An 18,611-nucleotide genomic window follows, 5' to 3' on the forward strand; every position below is an offset into this window, starting at 1 on the left:
ATGGAATAAACTGAAATTCCATTCTCCTATTTTTTAGTCTTGTTTTTTTCTTTTCTTATATTAGTGTTTCAAATCCTTCTTTTCTTTTGAGCTTGGATCTATCGAAAACAACCTCCCAATAAAGAATGTGTATATTCTGCCTTCCCTAAACCTCACTTGTGAAATTACTATGTTGTTATTGGGATTTGAATCAGATAGCTGCTAAGTCGCACCGCCGGGTGCATGACATTCATGCTTACTGAAGTTTGCATGGAGTTGTGTTGCACTATCCGTGTATAACTATATAATTCTATAAAGCACTGTGATCAATGTATGCAATAGCAATGTAGTCAAAGACAATAACAACTTCTGCTCTCTGTTATCAAGTCTCTATTTAAATCTGCAAATAAAGGACAAGGCAATAGGGTAACTATTTTAACTCTTCAACAACACACAAAGATGGGGTCTCTTCTTAGTTGAACTCTGCTATCTCAAATACCCGCGATGTTTCATCAATAGAGACAGAAACGAGGTACTCCCCATTGGACGATGCAGCTAGACACTGAATTGCATCAGCGTGTCCGCTAAAGGTCCTCACACATTCTCCAGAACGACTGTCCCATATCCGCACTTTACCATCAACACAACCTGTTGCCACATATTTATATTGCCCCAACCACAATAAGCATGCCACGCCATCCTAAACAAAGTATTATCAGCAAATATCAAGCCAATGAAGAAACTGGGGTTTACACTACAGAACTTTCTTGAAATAACAAAGAGTATTTAAAGAAGCAACTGCTTGTTCAAGTAAGTTCATACCGGATGTTCACATGTGGAGCGAGGTAAGGACTGTTGTAAGTCCCAAATAATAAGCTTATTATCCATGCCTCCAGTTGCAGCCCAAGGTGCGCTGGAAGTCATTTCAGATCACCAATATTAATTTAGCAAAACATAAATAATTACTAGTATAGAAATAAGTATTCTAGGAAGGGATTATCAATCAAGATCGAAGGTGGGAGTGACCTCCGTGATTGATAAGATGAGGGAAGCGAGACTGAGATGGTTCGGACATGCCTTAAAGAAGAGCTGTGGGAGGACAGCTACGGTGGGTCTAATGCGAGGTAGTGGTAGACCGAAGAAGTATCGTAGAGACGTGATAAGACATGACATGATATGACTCACTTGCAACTTACAGAGGACATGACCCTGGATAGGAGATTATAGAGGTCGAGGTTTAGGATAGAAGGTTAGTAGGTTGTCAAGTGTGGCTTAGTTTTCCTTCTCATTATTAATGTGTTACGCTCATATTGGCTTATTCTTCGATTTTAGTAAAACCTGTGGTTCTCTTTGTTGTTGTTACTATTCTTTTCAATATTATTTTCAACATTGACTTCTTCTCTAGTGTATTCCTTTCCATGCCAGATTTGATAGGCTTTGCTTGAGCCAAAGTTCTATCAGACACGACATGTACCTTCACAAGGTAGGGATAAGGTTACGTATACTCCACCCTCCCCAGACCCACTTGTGGGATTACATTGGGTATGTTGTTATTGTTATTGTTGTTGATCTAATATGTTATCATGGACCTGGACTATGTCCACATAACTACTCTCTTCTTTAAAACCATCTTCAGGCTTGCTGACAACATTTGGTTCCTCTTCAGGCTATTTTGCTACAAGACAGTCAAGTATTCAATGGTCAAGGCACATTCACATATTTGCGGTTTAATTGTTGCACAACTTCTCCAATCCTTGTTCACCGTCCTCGTTCAGATAAAAGGCATTCAAAAGGTAAAAGTACAAGGAGAGATAGAAAGATGTCAGAAGTAGACAAAACCTTGCTGAAAAGCTGGCACATTCTATCGAATCTGTATGAGCACTCAGAGAAGTGACAACCTGACAAAGAAAATATTAATCCCTGATCAGACAAACGGCTTCCTAGGTCTGGAAGCATCAATTACACAAAAATCATTGTGGAAAATATTAAGGGTAAATTATCATCTATCGAGGATTCTGACCTTTCCAGTAATTATATTCACAATGTGAGCAGAACCATCCTTTGAGCCTGTGAGAGCAAGAGTAGAATCCGAGCTGATTGCCAAGCATGTCAGTCCTTCTGTGTGATACGGATGACCTAGCAACAACAAAAAAAATAAACAAAAAACAATAACAAGATCAGATCACACAAATCACGTATTAATCTAGGAAAGTAGTTTCTCTAATAAAAGACCAGCGTAGTGACAACAAATCTCGCCACTGATAAGAGTACTGACATCATTTCATGGAATGAAAATACAGAGAGACAGCTCAACATAGCATGATGAAAGGAATGAAACAAATTAAGACATTGATCAGCATCCATTAAGTTCCTTGATGATGAAAGAAAAGAAATGCTAACTTTGCAATATATTAACATATGCTTTAATCCACAATTTTTATCCAGTATTTTGTATATCAGCCACATTCCCCAATGGGAACACATTTTGTTTACGATTGCCAGAAGCCTTCTACCCTTTTTTTAATAAGTGCCAGAAAGCCTTCTATCTGTAGGCACCCTACCCTTTGTGGTGTGTCGGAGGAAGAGAGGTGGCGGGGTGGGGGTGGGGGGTATGTCAGCTTTACTTTTCACCTAATTATAGAATGCATAACAAACGAAGATATTAGCAGCCAGAAACCAAAAGCCTCACCTCTTACCACATGTATACTTTGGGCACTCTTAGGATCCCATATCCTCAGTGTCGCATCATCAGACCCAGTACAAATTAATTTACCTGAGAAAGCATATATAAGAAACATAAGTTCAGTTCTACTCAAACGGAGGAAAACACTAGAAATTTTACAAGAGAAACAAGGATGTACCATCTGGAGTGAAATCACCACAGGTTACACTACCAGCATGACCTAAAAACGTGTTCATGAAAGCATTGGTATCAGCATTCCACATCCAAATAGAAGAATCCTCTGAACCTGCCAACACCACATGTCCTCTCGGATGCCACCTGACCCACTGAGCAACTTCACAGTTCATGATTGATCTCAAATTGTTACAGAAAATTGGATTTTTACGCATGAGAAAATGTTCACCTCTATTCCCTTTTCAGGACCTTCAAGTGTGTCCTTCAGACCACCTGAAGTAATGTCCCATACTCTTATATTCCCATCAAGGCTCCCAGAAGCAAGCAATTGACCATCAGAACTAAAAGCCAAACTTGATACAGAATCTGTGTGACCTGCACCATATCTCAAAGAGCTTAAATTAATAAGTGTATGAATAAAACTCATCCAATTAGTGATACAAAACTTGTTAGTCACGACTCAATTACCTTGCAACTCAAAAGCAAAATCACCTTGACCAATCTTCCACATAAATCCTCTATCATCTCCACCACCTGTTACAACCAAACTGGCATCTGTTGGGCTGCAGGTAACAGTGTATAGTTCACCTATAAAGAGGAAACAGTACTGACACGATTAAATTATAAGGAAAACAGTAAGCACCACAACAAACTAATTATAGACTGCCCAAACAGGACTCGTTGAGATTAATTAACTCATTGCTACACCTTACTATTAACTACTACAATACCCATGAAAAACACATTTATACCTCCATATTTTGAAACCACTGTGTCAATGAGGTAAATAAAACCATCTTGTGAGAAGTAGGTTTCACCAACATCAGATGCAAATTTTTTTATAAGGTAAATAGTTAAGGTGATGTGTGGGAAATTCTTGTACACAAATACCAAAACGAGGACCAACATCTGATGCAAAGTCTTGCTTATTTATATTTTCAGATTAAGCTCTCATCAGAATATGAAAAGCTACCGCAGTTTAGCTAGAATCATTTCATATTTTGTTCTTTTTCATGTTTTGATCAAGTATTTTTGTTCACTTCTATTGAAATATGTTGTTTTCCAAAAAAAAAAAAAAGAACCCTCCAGACGAAATCATGTTGATATAGTTGGCTATAAACCTGATCCTAATTTTTATTAATTTGGAAAAAGTTGAATCCTGTCCTCCGAGAACAATCTCGTTCCAAGAAAGGCCAAGATTAACATAACCCATTTCCCAATTTCATATTCCACGCATGAAACTAGTTTGGTATTAAGGTTTGGAATCTGGTGTCTAGTGAGAACAATCTCGTTCCAAGAAAGGCCAATGTAAACTAACATAGTCCATTTTCCAATTTCATATTCCGTGTATAAAACTTGGTTGGTTTTAAGCTTTGAAATCTGGTTTCTAGTTTCTACAATACTATTACACCACGATCCATACGTGTCTTTAGCAATATTCCCTATATCTCATTTTGTGTGATTCTTTTAACAGGGCACAACGTTTAGAAGGGAAAGAAAGACGTTTGAAATTTGTAGTCTAAAACAAGCCATGGAATTTGTGTGGTCAAATTATCTCATTATGGATAAAATAGGAAGTTTAGAGTTAAATTGTTTCTAAATATAGAAAGATATCACTCTCTTTTGGGACAGAGGGTAGTCTGTATGCTCCACCATGACCACTTGTTTTTTCTTTCATCATGGGATATTTCTCTTAGTACTTGGTCATATTCAAGCTTGCCTGTTGGACAAATTAGCTTTGCTTATTTGACTGAAGATTCCATAATGCATCTTCCAACGAAATATCAAATATAAGTTCCTTATCTAAAGCACCATCAATCAAAAGATATATCAACTCTAAGCATACAATTGACCTGACTAAAGGTAGAGGCGGATGCAAGATTTGAACTTTATGGTTTGAAATGACATTAAACTCATTGACTATTTGTGTTACTGGATAAAGAATTTAATACTTGTCCCTATTCAGTATTTTTCTTAACACATACAGGATCCGAGTCAAAGCTACTACATTCGAGGAACTTGTAGATTCTACTATGCATCCACCTCCACTGCAAAGGCAAAGTTCCCCCTATTTAGTAAGCTAAAAAACCTAGCAGTAACCCACACAGAATGGCCAGGCTTTCTTCATTCATGTCTATAATTGTGAACTCATTAAAACATCAGATGAACTTCAGCTTTTAACTACAGCAGAATTGAAATGGAAGTTGCAATTGAATAGTATATCAACTGAGAGCGTTCATCATTCAATATCAAATTACGTTAAAAGAATACTAAAAAGTACATACCAGTATGGCCTGTGAACGTATGAAGGGAATCATCAGCTTCATCTGAAAACCATTATCCCAAATATCCATATCAGTATGCTAATTAACAAAGAACAAGTTTTGAACTTAACATCCCACCCCCAAAGAAACATATCACCCAACCACAAAATAAGTAACCCAAAGTACAAACCCAAAACTACAGCAATAATTAAATCTTGCAAAGTGTGCAGTTGCAGTAAAATACAGTAGCAATATGAATAACCAAGATATAAGAAAGGCACAATACATAAACAAACACTCAAATTTGGCCTCAGGTGACATGCAAACACTCCAATTTTGAGTATACACATCTAGCTACCTCAACTCGTCTCTCCTATGTTAAGTTAAACACTCAAACTTACCAAATGCTCATCTAGACACCTCCAAAAGCTAAAAGCTTATTTAAAAAAAAAAAAAAAGTTTCTACAAGTAACTGAGCCAAGCCGAGTTACCCATGAATTCTCCTCCTCCTTGTTCATCTTCTTCATCATCGTCATCAGCATCAACAAGCTCTGCAACCGTAAATTAAAGATATTCTCTAATTTTGTAATTGGACACAAATGTAACTTCAAATAAGCAAATAAATGAGCATTTTGGGGAAAAAAAGATTGGATTTTTTTCCTACCTTCTTCATCAACATTAATTTCTTCAATGATATCACTATCCTCTAAGAAGACCTCATCTTCGTGTTCATCGTCTTCGTGGTGGGGTGATGGATAGTTCATGATTATCCCACAGGACGTCGTCGTATGTATGTGAACGGCTGCAACTGCGGCGGCGCGGCGGAAGAAAAGCGGAGGGTGTCTGGGAATTGGGGGTTTAAAGAGGGTATTAATATTCTATTTATATGATATAGTTTAAATTTTAACTTTTTAAAATGTTAATTTTTTATCTAGTTTTTAAATACGTATATATATATATTTAAATGCACATTAAATATTATGTCATATAAATTAGAACGTATAAATTTTTTATCAAATAATTTTTTTGTTTACTTTTAATTATCATGTTACATTTTTCAAAACTAATTTTGAGGTTAAATTAATTTACATTAATTCAATAAAAAAATTAAATATAAATTAATTTTTTTAATTATCATGTTACATTTTTCAAAACTAATTTTGAGGTTAAATTAATTTACATTAATTCAATAAAAAAATTAAATATTCAAAAATTATATAAAAAGTATTATAAATTGCAATTTTTGCATATTGATAACATAAAAAAAAAATATACATAAAGTGTCAGCCAAAATTGTTATGGACGGAGGGCGTAGCATATAATCATCTAGTTTTTAGTATTAAGCCATTTTAAGACTAAATTAATTTTGTTAATGATGAATCTAACCTTTAGTTTAAGTAAAAAAGCCCTTGGGTTCAATTTCTCTAAGAATCCTTTAATGGCTGTCAATCGAACCTTCAACTTCAATACAGCTCGCAACTGGTCGAGCTTAATCTCATGGATTCCGGTAATCACCTTTCTCTCTATCGAATTTATCTAAAACATTGTTAACTGGCAAAATGATTCATTTTTATTTTTTGCAGACCGGTAAGATCCAGCAAACAGTAGCTAATTCTGTACAACTCACCGGAATCGGTCTTCATTCCGGCAAGCTTTCTACCGTCACAATCTTACCGGAGTTTGCAGGAATGGGTAGGTACTTCAAATTCCGTTCAAATGTCATTCCTGCATCTACTGATTACGTCAAGGAGTCTCCATTGTGTACTACATTGTGTAAAGATGGACATTCTATTAATACCGTTGAACACTTGCTTTCTGCTTTGGAGGCTACCGGCGTTGATAATTGCAGTGTGCAAATCGAAACCTCTAATACTCACGATTCATCAATTGAGGTACTGTCTTTTAACACTAGCAGCTTTATTTTATATTTTAACAAGCAACTTTACTTCCATTTCCATTTCAAGAGATTTTATAATTGGAGGTTAGAAGGATAGACTTTGCCTGAGCACAATACACAAAATAGGCACAACACAACACAACAATCCCACAAGTGGGTTTTGGGGAGGGTAGAGTGTAAGCTGGCTCAAGTGCAACAATTCAGGTATAAAGAAGAAGATAATATACCAATGTATAAGAGAGGCAGTGCAAAGCATACAAGAAAACAATATGATCAACAAAAAATAATGCAGTAGCCGAAACACAACAAACAAATGATGATAGATATCAAAAACTAGAACTACAAGAATACGACTAGTACAACGACAAACACCAACAAACATGAACTCTCGAAAGCAAGACAATACTCCACTACCTACTAACCTTCTACCCTAATTCGCAACCTCCACACAAAATAGGCATAAACCTATTTTGTTCTCACAAGGGATCCCAGACATAGCCACTTAATCTGGTGTTGTGCTGCTTCGCCAATACTGGTCCAGGCCCATTCATAACAAACAATACATCCGGCCCCAATAGGAACCTTGTCCTCAAGGTTTGAATAGTACAAACTTGATATCATAGTGATGATTCTAATTGGAGCTATGAAGGAAGCTATACTAATTACCAACAGCAGGTTAGAAGTTGGAGTAGGGGGGATTCCCTTACAAATTTACCAATGAGCATTACAGTACTCCAAATTCTACTGATAGCAGGGAGACTTCAATCTTCCGCTTTTAGGAGATTAAGTGACTCAAAAAAACACAAACCCAACAACGTAGATATGTGATATAACACTCACTAGCAACTTCGTGTGCCCTTTTGGTGCAATATAGCCCTTTGTTACTACATACTCCTTGCAAGCTAGTTTAATCCCTATGAAGAGATATGTCAAAGACCCAAGCTACACTATTTCTTGAATTGGCCACCTCATTTTGAGATCCCGACGGTGTATCCAAATTCCAAGTGTAATTAATCGAAACCACCAATTTGGGCAGACTAAAAATGCAGTCCACGGCGTTTGTCCAATGAAGGTTTTGTTCAATTCCTTCTCTGTGAATTTGGCCAGCAGCATCTAGAACAACAACTAGTGCATCATCAAAGACGTCAGTGGTTATATTGCTGTAAAGACATCATCAAAGATTAGTGCATCATCAATAATCATTAAGCACTTCAAATTTAATAAATTCAACAATCTTAGTCAAACACATTGTGAGCACTGTATAGTCAAGTTGCTGTTGAAATGCTCTTTTTACTACAGTCAAGAGCAGCATACTGAAACAGAGCAGCCCACAAATATCAATCTCTGCCTCTGACATGACCACGCTAGAGACCAAATAATAGGAAGAAATTGCATATGCCTCATGCATTGGGCCAAACAAGAGTGATATATGGCATTGCGACTGCAATGTATCCGAAACATCTCTTTCTAGTGTTAGTGCCTATGCAAAGTCATTTTCAGGTGAGTGCAAACCAAAACAAGAAAATGCTGAACCTTCACTATCAAATGGTGTCCAAAGACTGTCATCATAACATCTTGCTATTGACATGCCATTAAAATAATAGTCTGTCAAGTAGCTTCCAAGTGGCTCTTTTATGACCTTCAGCACACATTTTTTTGAAGCAATCATATCCAAGTAATGCACCTTATGTTCATCAGGCAATCGAAGAGCATAGCAAAGCGTGTCTTTCTCCAAGGGAATAGAGTCACCCTTGCTGTCAACTCTATTCGAGCCATGGACTCGGAACATATTCCTGGTTTGCGAGCTATTGTATAGGAGTGGGGGTTTTACCCTGAGGGTAGCGGCTGCGGGTTTCCCTTGTCATAAAAATAAAAAAATAAATTAGTTAGTTCTTTCTTGGGAGCAAGCAGATAGTGTATTCTGAATGTTATCCAGGTGACAACGCATTTGAGAGAAATTCTCATCCATTTGCAACAATAGATTAGTAACAGGAGACAATCCAAGTTTTGTAACAATTTGTCTGGTGTAATGGCAAGCCAATTTCTCTGTGAAATGCTTCCAATCATAGAACTGCTTATCCGTCAAGTAGTCTGAAGCATTGTGTTTGTTGTAGTACTAGCCTTATTCATGTAGTTTTATGTTTTTGATATTTGTTACCTTTTTTTGTTTATTATGTCTAGGTTATCGCACTATTTTATTGTTGTTACTGGTCCTTTTCTGAATGCTTTGGACTACATTCCTTACTAATTGCCATGTTTTCTTCACTGCAGTTCTTCCCCTTTTTTTCTTACTAATAGTATTCCTGGTTAGTACTTGCTTAGTATCTTCTACTTCATCCATTGCTACATGTTTTTTTTGTTGTGTCAATCTTGCCACTTTTCTGTCATTATTTTTTATTATATACTTTTTTCCTTTCTAGTCTATCTTTTTTTTTTTTTGATGACAAGGGAAACCCGCAGCCGCTACCCTTTGGGTGCGCACAGGGTAAAACCCCCGCTCCTATGCAATAGCTCGCAAACCACATAGGAGAGGTAACCCACACTAGGCAAGCCTGGTGCGACGAGCTCGACCCAGTAGGCAAACCCCTTGCTTTCGCTGGCAAGGGGTTTCGACGTAAAAATACTATAAATCATGATAATTGACAACATAAAATATTTCAAAAATGTTGTATATGTGGATAGTCTTATTATGCCTTAAATAGCGTCAAAGAAAGTACAGATTTGTGATAAAAAACTTATTTCTTTATCCACGCAAACAATTGCTTCAAAAACTCGGTTATTATCCCCAAAACATACCATTTATATTATTGGACGGGCCACATTATCTAGTATATATATAAAAAAAATTTGATGACAAGGGAAACCCGCAGCCGCTACCCTTTGGGTGCGCACAGGGTAAAACCCCCGCTCCTATGCAATAGCTCGCAAACCACATAGGAGAGGTAACCCACACTAGGCAAGCCTGGTGCGACGAGCTCGACCCAGTAGGCAAACCCCTTGCTTTCGCTGGCAAGGGGTTTCGAACTTGAGACCTCCAACATGGAAGTCCCAAGCTCAAACCACTGGGCCACCCCGAAGGGTCTATCTTGATTTCCCATTTTAGTTGTTCTGTATCTTGCTAGGGTACTGTCATAATATTTTCTTGCAAACATGCTTTGTTTTTCTTTCATTTGAGTCGAGTGTCTATCGGAAATAGCCTCTCTACCGTACAAAGGTAGAAGTAAGGTCTGTGTACATCCTACCCTCCCTAGACCCCACTTGAGGGATTATACTGGGTATGTTGTTGTTGTTGAGTCGAGGGTTCTTCAGAAATAGCCTCTCTACCTCCACGAGGTAGGCTTAAGATCTGCGTGCACTCTACCCTCCCAAATCCCACTTATGGGATTTCAAAGGGTATGTTGTTGTTGATGGAGCTTGAGCACTTACTGATGTGTGAGTGAGAGATGTGGGAAATATCTATTGGGCCGGGTCCACTCATATAAGGGGTGCTAATTAATCTGTTAGCTCATTAGTTTGTCCTTCTCCTAAATCTTAGCCTATAATGTATAAATACACCATTATGAGTGTTGGAAGAACAAGGATTTTTCACATTATTAGGACGGCTAGGGGTAGCTATCCAAAACAGAAAACGCTCTGCATCTATTGAGGATATCTAGGTTATGGCGACTGGCAAAAGTAAGTTCATCTGCTTTGTTGAGGATTCCCAACAGCCAGTGACACGAGTCATGGTTGCTGTAGATCCGCTTCCGCTTTGGAGAAACCTATAAGTCCTTCTAACTAGTATTATAATTCAAATACTACAAGGATATTAATGGAATCTCCCTTCAAAACGGAATCTTCAGATCTGTTTAACTTGGCTGGCAAAACTGAGGGTTCTGTAGCTTATTGTAAAACAAGACAGGGCAACTATACTTTTAGAAGAAATTGTCAGGATTAGGAGATTGATAGGCTATTCTTTTTTAGTATGAAAGTGGTAAGTGTTCAAGGACCTCCTACTATGAGGACCTGATTTATGAGATGCTGGTGCAAGCAAATGTGGTACTTCTTCAGTCATCTCCTACCATGATTTATCACAAACATAGGTGATCCCCTATAGTATTGTCCTTGGGTGATGCTCAAACACGAGTCACGTAAATATTTAGAAAAAGGGGTATGTTCATGCGCAATCGATGTCGTATATGCCAAACATAGAATACAGACAATTTCTCATTGTGATGTGATAACACAACACCTCTTGGAACATACCCCTCATAATGTGTGATGTTAAGTGAGTAATTCCAAGATCTTTGAATGGGGCTCTTTGAAGCTGGCCAGGAAGGACTATCGATAAACAGGTTATAAAGCTTGGAAACACTTGTATTTTTTTTGTAAGCTCATTGTACCGTAGTCTGCACCTTCTTGGTGCTTCTTCTATTTTAATGAGATTGTTGAATTACTTAAAGAAGATTAAGTTGTGGTTGTATTAGTATAAATCCATTAACAATAATTTGATGGTAAAATTTCCTTATTTTGACCACCAAAGTCAACTTGGGTGCTAAATTTGGAAGACGGAGTATTTATAGGTTAGATTTACATACCTGTACTAAAAAAATATATAGGTTATCCAGATAACTCAGGGGCTATAATTTTGCTTTTAACTTATACATTTTTTTCTTTTGGCAGTCTTAACAACTACTCATGAAAACTTTGGTGTGCAAATATCTTTATTTGACTAGATGAAGGGCAGTATCAAAAATAATATTTGGATAGCAGAATTAGTAATTGTTGAACTAAACAAACTGAGACAGGTTCCTATTCTGGATGGATCAGCAAGAGAATGGGTGGACGCAATTGAAGAGGCTGGGCTGAAAGCAGCATTAGATCGTAGCGGTAATAGCTGTGAGAAATTAGCTCCTGTTCTTAGAGAACCTGTTACTGTATGGAAAAATGATTCTTTTATAGCTGCATTCCCTTATTCAGAGGTCAAGATTACCTATGGCATCGACTTTCCACAGGTAAATTTCTGGGAGTTCGTCTGCTATGCTGTTCTTTGTTTTTGTGCACATCGATAGACAATGGTTTGAAAATCTTCATGTATTTAGCTGATTTGCTGCAATTTCCTGACATAGTGTAGGGGTTTCTTTGCTAATATCCTTTATTGAATTTGAACTCGTGGCTGTGATACCTGTGCTAAACTTGGCTGTCTGGTGAGCAGCAATTGATTGTGTGGCAAACAGCTTCATGGTCAAGACCACTATTAATTAACTGAGACCATAGGTGGAGCATTTTCTTTCAGCTAAAAACTATGACATGCTGAGTTACCAAGATTAGGCAAATTATTTTTTATCAAAAAGTCTTTTAAACGGATTCCATTGGCTTGACTGCCTGCAGGCACCCGAAATTGGCTGTCAGTGGTTCTCTTCAACCTGTCTGGATAAAGATTTCTTTGCCAAAGAACTAGCTTCTGCAAGAACCTTTTGCATTTATGAGCAGGTAACTTCCAATCTTCTTATTTAAAATGTTATGCCAGCTCTCTTTTTTTCTGCATTAGACCTTCACTATGAGATTACGATCTAGCTTTGGCGACAAGAAACACTTTCTAATAGTTTATCCATGATGGACTTATTTTGATATGCCATCTGTGGACTAGGCAAAGAGACAGTATGTTTGTTTGACGTGTTTTCTACTTTGGTACCTGGTCAATGAAATTACTAATGTAGTCCTGAGAGGTTCTTTTTGATAAATATGTTACATCATGCAACATCGGGTAAACAATGAATTGGATGGGCTAGACTCTAATACCATGTTAAAGAAGTAAATGTTGGGCCTAACTCAACCTCGAAAGCTAACTCAAGAGGTGAGGTTTGCCCAAGATCAACCTTCATCAGTAGTTACGGAGTCCAACATAACTGATGACTCATCATTCATGTTGTTATGTTTATGACATATTTATAGTATTTATGCTGAATTAATATCCAGGTTGAACAATTACGCAAATCAGGAGTTATCAAGGGGGGTTCCGCCAAAAACGCTATTGTTTGTAGGTTAGAGACACTTCTTTTTAATTTTATTTGGAAGAATGCTGGAGAATATAATTAGGTAACATCTAGGATGCATGGCATGTCTCATTGTAGCTTTAACAGATATAACATGCCTGGTAGGGTGCTACTCTATATGAAAAATCACCACCACTAACAATATGAGCGCATTATGTTTCCTACAAGATGTATTTTCTTGATTTTACCCTCATGTATGATATCTCCTCTTCTACAGTGAAAGTAGAGGCTGGCTGAATCCACCGCTGCGTTTTAGTGATGAACCTTGCAGACACAAGGTTTTAGATCTTATAGGTGATCTTTCTCTTTTTGCGCACGGTGGTAACCAAGGGCTTCCCGTGGCACACATTATTGTTTATAAGGTTTGTTCTTTGTCTTTCAATTATTTAGTTTTTCTGTTTAATGGCGATGAACCATAGAAAGGATTGTCTAGCACAAAATGTGACCTTCTCTTTGCCTCTGTCTGACCTCTTGTTTAAGCCTTTTTCTCACTTCTGCTTTCTTACGGAGATTTGAGCTTTCTGTATTGGCATGGGGAGCTTTCTAATGTCACTGCTTACTATTACATGTATAGCAAAGGTTGTTAGTTCTGCTTCAGTAGAGAATTGTTACAATTTGGTAATAGTTTTTTAATTGATAAAATTGAGCTGCTCATGTACACAGGGTGGACATGCTCTGCATGCAAATTTCGCTCGATGCTTATCGGGAATCAACTGAGCTAGATTTGGTTCTCAATGTATTGTTGTTCTTCGAGTCCTGCAACTCGTTGGCTATTTGTGAACCTGAGTTACTTGACTCAAGTTTTGGCAACTAGGATGCTAATGGACTTTGGCAAAAGGCCTTATGAGTCAATGTTCGAGATGTTCTATCCTTCAATGTCATTACCTCGATGTGGATTGCCTCGTGAAATAGCCATTGAACTTTTCCAGACATCTGTAATTTGTGGTCTAATTAGACAACATCTTGCTTCGAGAAAAAGAGCTGATTGTTGGAAATCTTATTTTTCCAAAAAACACTGATTGTATGGGTGATATCTAGAAAGAGAACTGATTTATTTTATTATTAAGCTTTTGCTATGTAGTCTTTGGAAGGATAGGATCATATCGAGTTTATTATATGAGATGCAAAGGATATCTTAGGTGAATCTCACATCAAAATATGAGAGGAGATTTAAGGATTTATGAAACATAACTGATAAAATACTTTTGCGACACAATGTGGCATAACCCGTGTGAGAGCAGGTCTAGAAGGATTGTTAAGTATTTAGGTTGACAAACTCTTGAAGATGAAATATGAGATGCAAAGGGGATATCTTATGTGAATCTCACATCAGAACATAAGAGGAGATCAAAAGATTTATGAAACATAACTGAAATTTGCATGCATGATTTTCGAACTCGATGTGATGTTAAGCTTACAAGACAAATCTATGTGGATCTAGACCCAAAAAAGCAATAAGGACTTGGGCTTTGACATCTTCCTACTCTATAACACAAACACTACAATAAATAAAGGATTTTGCTTGTCGCTATATTATCTTTAGATGCAATAATAAATATGAGTATTTATAATTAACACTCTATATAAATATCGCTAAAAACTTTATCGAGTCTGGATATAATGAGCTAAATATTTTTACATTAATAAATATTATCACTAATTTTTTTTTATTGCCACTAAACATCTCTTTTATTATACTGAAAGTCTAGGTATAATTCCTTAAGGTCTTGTACTTTAAATTGCATCCTGTATTGAGCATAGCTTATAGTACAACTCTATTCTAATTCACATGTAATCTTGTCTATAAGAATCAAATATCGACAAGTCTAAATAACTATTTTTTCACGTGTCTTTGTTACACAACATTATGATAGGATTATAATTTCTATAGTAATTTATACTATCAATTGAATTTACAAAATATTTATAAAAATCTATAAGATACAATCAAATACCGAGTACTTAACAAAAATCAATCATGACTTATTATAAGTGGTCTTATGTTTGGTAATTTTTATATATATATATATATATATATAAAATTTAAGGAGGGCAGATTACATGCACTGACACTAATTAAAATACAAATCCTACTTTGTCTTTCAATCATATCTTTGGCCTTTCATCTATCAAATGACCAAATAGTACAAAATTAGAAGCCAATATATTTATTATATATTGGCCGCCTAATGTCATTTTCTTAACAAACGTTTGGAATGGGGGCCACTCCCACAAATGCTCATTCCTCTAATTTTTTATATTTAACGATAAAAATTAAAGACCATTCTAAAATAGAAATAATTCATACAAAAACTTGTTTGGAATGATGTTGATGAGTCATAAGATTAAGCAGGTCCAAAGTGCAAAGATGTTCGATTTTGGGATCACTACTTAAAATAATATTTATAATGCGTAATTTTTTTAAATATATTTACTTTAAAAGAATTTTAAATATAGTATTTGAGATTTCATATGGTTGAAATTTAGGCACATATAAGTAAAGTTCAGTAATTTATATATGAAATTAAATTATATATATATAGCTGAATTCGGCAATGGGGTAAGGCGCAACCTCCACTTTTCAAACCCGACCTACACAGGTGATTTTTTAACTCATATTTGAAAAGGTTGTGTTAGGTTATTAGTAGAAATCGTCAATCTTTTCTTCTTTTACTTCACATAGCTTTTCGTCTCCTTGATAGCGGAAAGTTCTCCAAAAGTATGTAAAGCTAGAAAACTTTGTACCCTCCATTATGATGTGGTTGGATTCTGATTTTTTTTAATCTAAATATAAGATATAAATGCTTGAACTTCAACCAAATATAATTTCAAATACCACATATTTTAAAATTATTCTAAAGTAAACAGATAACATTTTTTTATTATATAAATTATATAGCAATGTCCAAAGAAATACCACATGAAATTTTCAGGACTAATCAGGAAGTTTAGAAAGTTGATCCAACAATTAATAAATACTTTTAAAATGAGTCAAAATTTTGTGGCCCTCCTCAAGTGAACTTTCCTCTATTTTGGTCATACTCATCTATCTTGGATTAGATAGGGTGGGCACGCAACAAACATTATTAATTAATTGTATCCTAATCTCTTGACCAAATCATTACAAAAGAATTGGGATGTTTGCACAAGTGACCTTTTAGGTTACTATTTAAACTCTAACCTCATTAGTTAATTAAGTAGATTAATAATAGATTCACTCTCCATGTGTAATTCTCCAAAATGAAAAATAATAAAAAAGGGATCACTAGGGATGAAGTGGGTTTGTGACTAGCCAAGCACGAATTTAATCATGAACGATAGTTTTATGACTTCTATACTAGGAGAAGACTCGATTAGGCTATTTCCAAGAAATATAGTTTCAAGTATGTTGGATCTTTAATCCAAAGTAGTGGATATATCGACGATAGCATCATATTAGTGCGGTGTGGTTGAAGTATAGGCTTGTCTTCAGGGTCTTGTGTGATAAATAGATAAAATCTAAACTTAAAGGTAAGTTCTACAAAATATTTGTTAGACCGACTTTGTTGTACAAAGCGGAGTGTAAGACAACCAAGAAATTTCATGTTCAGAATATGCAAGTAGCTTAAATACAAATGCTAAAATAGATGTGTGGGCATATTAGGAGTTATAAAATTAAGAATGAAGATTCGGGAAACGGTAGAGTGACTTCTCAGTGGTAGACAAGATGAGAGAGCAAAGGTTGAGAAGGTTTGGATATGTGAAGAGGAGAAGAGAAAATGTCACAGTAAAGAGGTGCGAGAGGTTGAATATAGTGGGTACGAGGAGAGGTAAAAGTAGGCCCAACAAGTATTGGAGAGAGATGATTAGGTAGGACATGATACAATTTCATCTTACCGAGGACATTCCCTTAGATATGAGAGTGTGAAGTTCACATATTATGATATAAGGTTAGTAGGTAGTGGAGTATTGCCAGTCATAGTATTAGCCCTATTCTTTTAATGTATTTCCTTTTGAATTCTATCATCATATGTTGTCTATTGTATTTTTTCTTAGCACACTCTCTTTGATGCTATTACTGTTTTCGTAAATTCGCTAATTAGTTGTTATACATTCTTTATGTTCGATTTTACTAATTATACCTGTTTCGATTTGTACTTGTGTCCCCCAAAAACAACCTCTCCACCATACCTATTTTGATTTATACTTGTGTCCCCTAAAAACAATCTCTCCACCTCTACAATATAGAAACAAAATCTGCATACATTCTACCTTTTTCAGACTACACTCATAAACACTTATGAACACTTGTTAATTATTATTGTACCTTCACTATACATCTATAATCTCATACATAAAGCGGAAGATTTTCAATAGTGCAACATATACAATAGTAATAATACATCAAAGATCGACCTCATTAAAATTTAAAAAGATTTTCAAAAAGTGCAATAAATAGAATCATAATAATATCAAAGATTGACCTCATTAAAATTGAAATTCAAAATCTACATACATCATTTATTGTTAACTTCAACTACATCATCTAATGAAGTATCCAAACTAAACATATTCTCAAAAAGACAAGACAAATGAGCAGGATATCCTGTTCTACATGCCAATGCCAATGATCTTGGAAGATCAATCATCAATCTTGTAAACTTGCTCTTCATTGCATCATAAATATAAAGATAATTATCCACTTTTTGACATTCAAAACAAGATAATACCAATTCACCAGATGGAAAATTCCCAATAGGTGTAGCCTCATAAAAATATTTATCAACTTCACTAGACAATTTAATACTAACCTTAGTCCATTTAATATTTTGATCATCTTCCAACACCCAAAGATCCAAAATCCAAGAATCATAATCATCTTTATGTGTATAAGATAATGCTAATTTCCCATCAAATTGACCAAATCTTCTAGTTGGAGCTATTGGTGGAGGTTTAATAATTGTGACATTTTCATGATGTACATCAAAAGAAATAATACATTCACCACTTCTTTCGTAAACAAACTTCCAAAAAATCATACCATTTACGTAGTAACTCTGTCCACCAACATCAATAAACGTGTAATTATTGTATGATGGAATATATTTCTCCCCTTTCCATTCCCCTTGTGATATCGAACTTGTTTCCAAGGTGAGGACATCGTAAAATAGTTTATACTCATCGTTATGACAAAGTTTGAGCAATTTGTACACATTGTACATTGGATTAAAACCAAGTGCATACCAAATATTACGATATTCAGATTGCGAATTGGAAGAGGGAAGGTTCATAATTTCACAAGTAGATCTATTAAAAAGTGAAACTCGATCGCCTGTGTATAGACAAGCAAGTCCATTTACGATTGGAGTAATGTTTTCGTACTCTAAATAAGGCAAACTTAATTGTTGAACAAATGTTTCCTGCAAAAAAAGAATCAACAAACCGGAAAAAACTTAATTATTATCACTTAAAATCAATCACTATAAAATTCAGAACCCATAAAATTGAATTATGAAATATGAAATTTACTAGCTTCAACTATGATATTAGAGTATATTAAACATAACAATTATTTTAAGGCGTGACATATACATGTATGT

General features: G+C 35.7%; 2 protein-coding genes across 2 annotated transcripts; one reads left to right on the forward strand and one right to left on the reverse strand.

Moving 5' to 3' along the window:
* Nucleotides 1-195: 195 nt before the first annotated feature.
* LOC102586442 (angio-associated migratory cell protein) lies at nucleotides 196-5,966 on the reverse strand. The gene is made up of 11 exons (XM_006361577.2): nucleotides 5,765-5,966; nucleotides 5,592-5,651; nucleotides 5,122-5,163; nucleotides 3,305-3,424; nucleotides 3,066-3,211; nucleotides 2,841-2,988; nucleotides 2,669-2,752; nucleotides 2,000-2,115; nucleotides 1,819-1,877; nucleotides 802-892; nucleotides 196-679 (listed from the first exon to the last, which is right to left on the reverse strand). Exons 1-11 carry the CDS (start codon nucleotides 5,862-5,864, stop codon nucleotides 452-454), a joined length of 1,194 nt encoding a protein of 397 aa, XP_006361639.1. The 5' UTR covers nucleotides 5,865-5,966; the 3' UTR covers nucleotides 196-451.
* A 494-nt stretch (nucleotides 5,967-6,460) lies between these two features.
* On the forward strand, nucleotides 6,461-14,147 carry LOC102586771 (probable UDP-3-O-[3-hydroxymyristoyl] N-acetylglucosamine deacetylase 2). The gene is made up of 7 exons (XM_006361578.2): nucleotides 6,461-6,607; nucleotides 6,684-6,992; nucleotides 11,785-11,991; nucleotides 12,368-12,469; nucleotides 12,956-13,020; nucleotides 13,250-13,394; nucleotides 13,696-14,147. Exons 1-7 carry the CDS (start codon nucleotides 6,473-6,475, stop codon nucleotides 13,747-13,749), a joined length of 1,017 nt encoding a protein of 338 aa, XP_006361640.1. The 5' UTR covers nucleotides 6,461-6,472; the 3' UTR covers nucleotides 13,750-14,147.
* The last annotated feature ends 4,464 nt before the right edge of the window (nucleotides 14,148-18,611 follow it).

Source organism: Solanum tuberosum, unplaced genomic scaffold (genome assembly GCF_000226075.1).
Source record: "Solanum tuberosum cultivar DM 1-3 516 R44 unplaced genomic scaffold, SolTub_3.0 scf00358, whole genome shotgun sequence".
NCBI classification, from domain to species: Eukaryota; Viridiplantae; Streptophyta; class Magnoliopsida; order Solanales; family Solanaceae; genus Solanum; species Solanum tuberosum.

Coding starts and splice junctions, on each gene's coding strand:
- LOC102586442 (XM_006361577.2), bottom strand. CDS start 5,864: ATGAACTATCCATCACCCCACCACGAAGACGATGAACACGAAGATGAG. Junction 5,164..5,591: donor AGGAGGAGGAGAATTCATGG/GTAACTCGGCTT, acceptor AATGGTTTTCAG/ATGAAGCTGATGATTCCCTT. Junction 893..1,818: donor TGTGCCAGCTTTTCAGCAAG/GTTTTGTCTACT, acceptor AATGACTTCCAG/CGCACCTTGGGCTGCAACTG.
- LOC102586771 (XM_006361578.2), top strand. CDS start 6,473: ATGATGAATCTAACCTTTAGTTTAAGTAAAAAAGCCCTTGGGTTCAAT. Junction 11,992..12,367: donor ATGGCATCGACTTTCCACAG/GTAAATTTCTGG, acceptor GACTGCCTGCAG/GCACCCGAAATTGGCTGTCA. Junction 12,470..12,955: donor CCTTTTGCATTTATGAGCAG/GTAACTTCCAAT, acceptor ATTAATATCCAG/GTTGAACAATTACGCAAATC.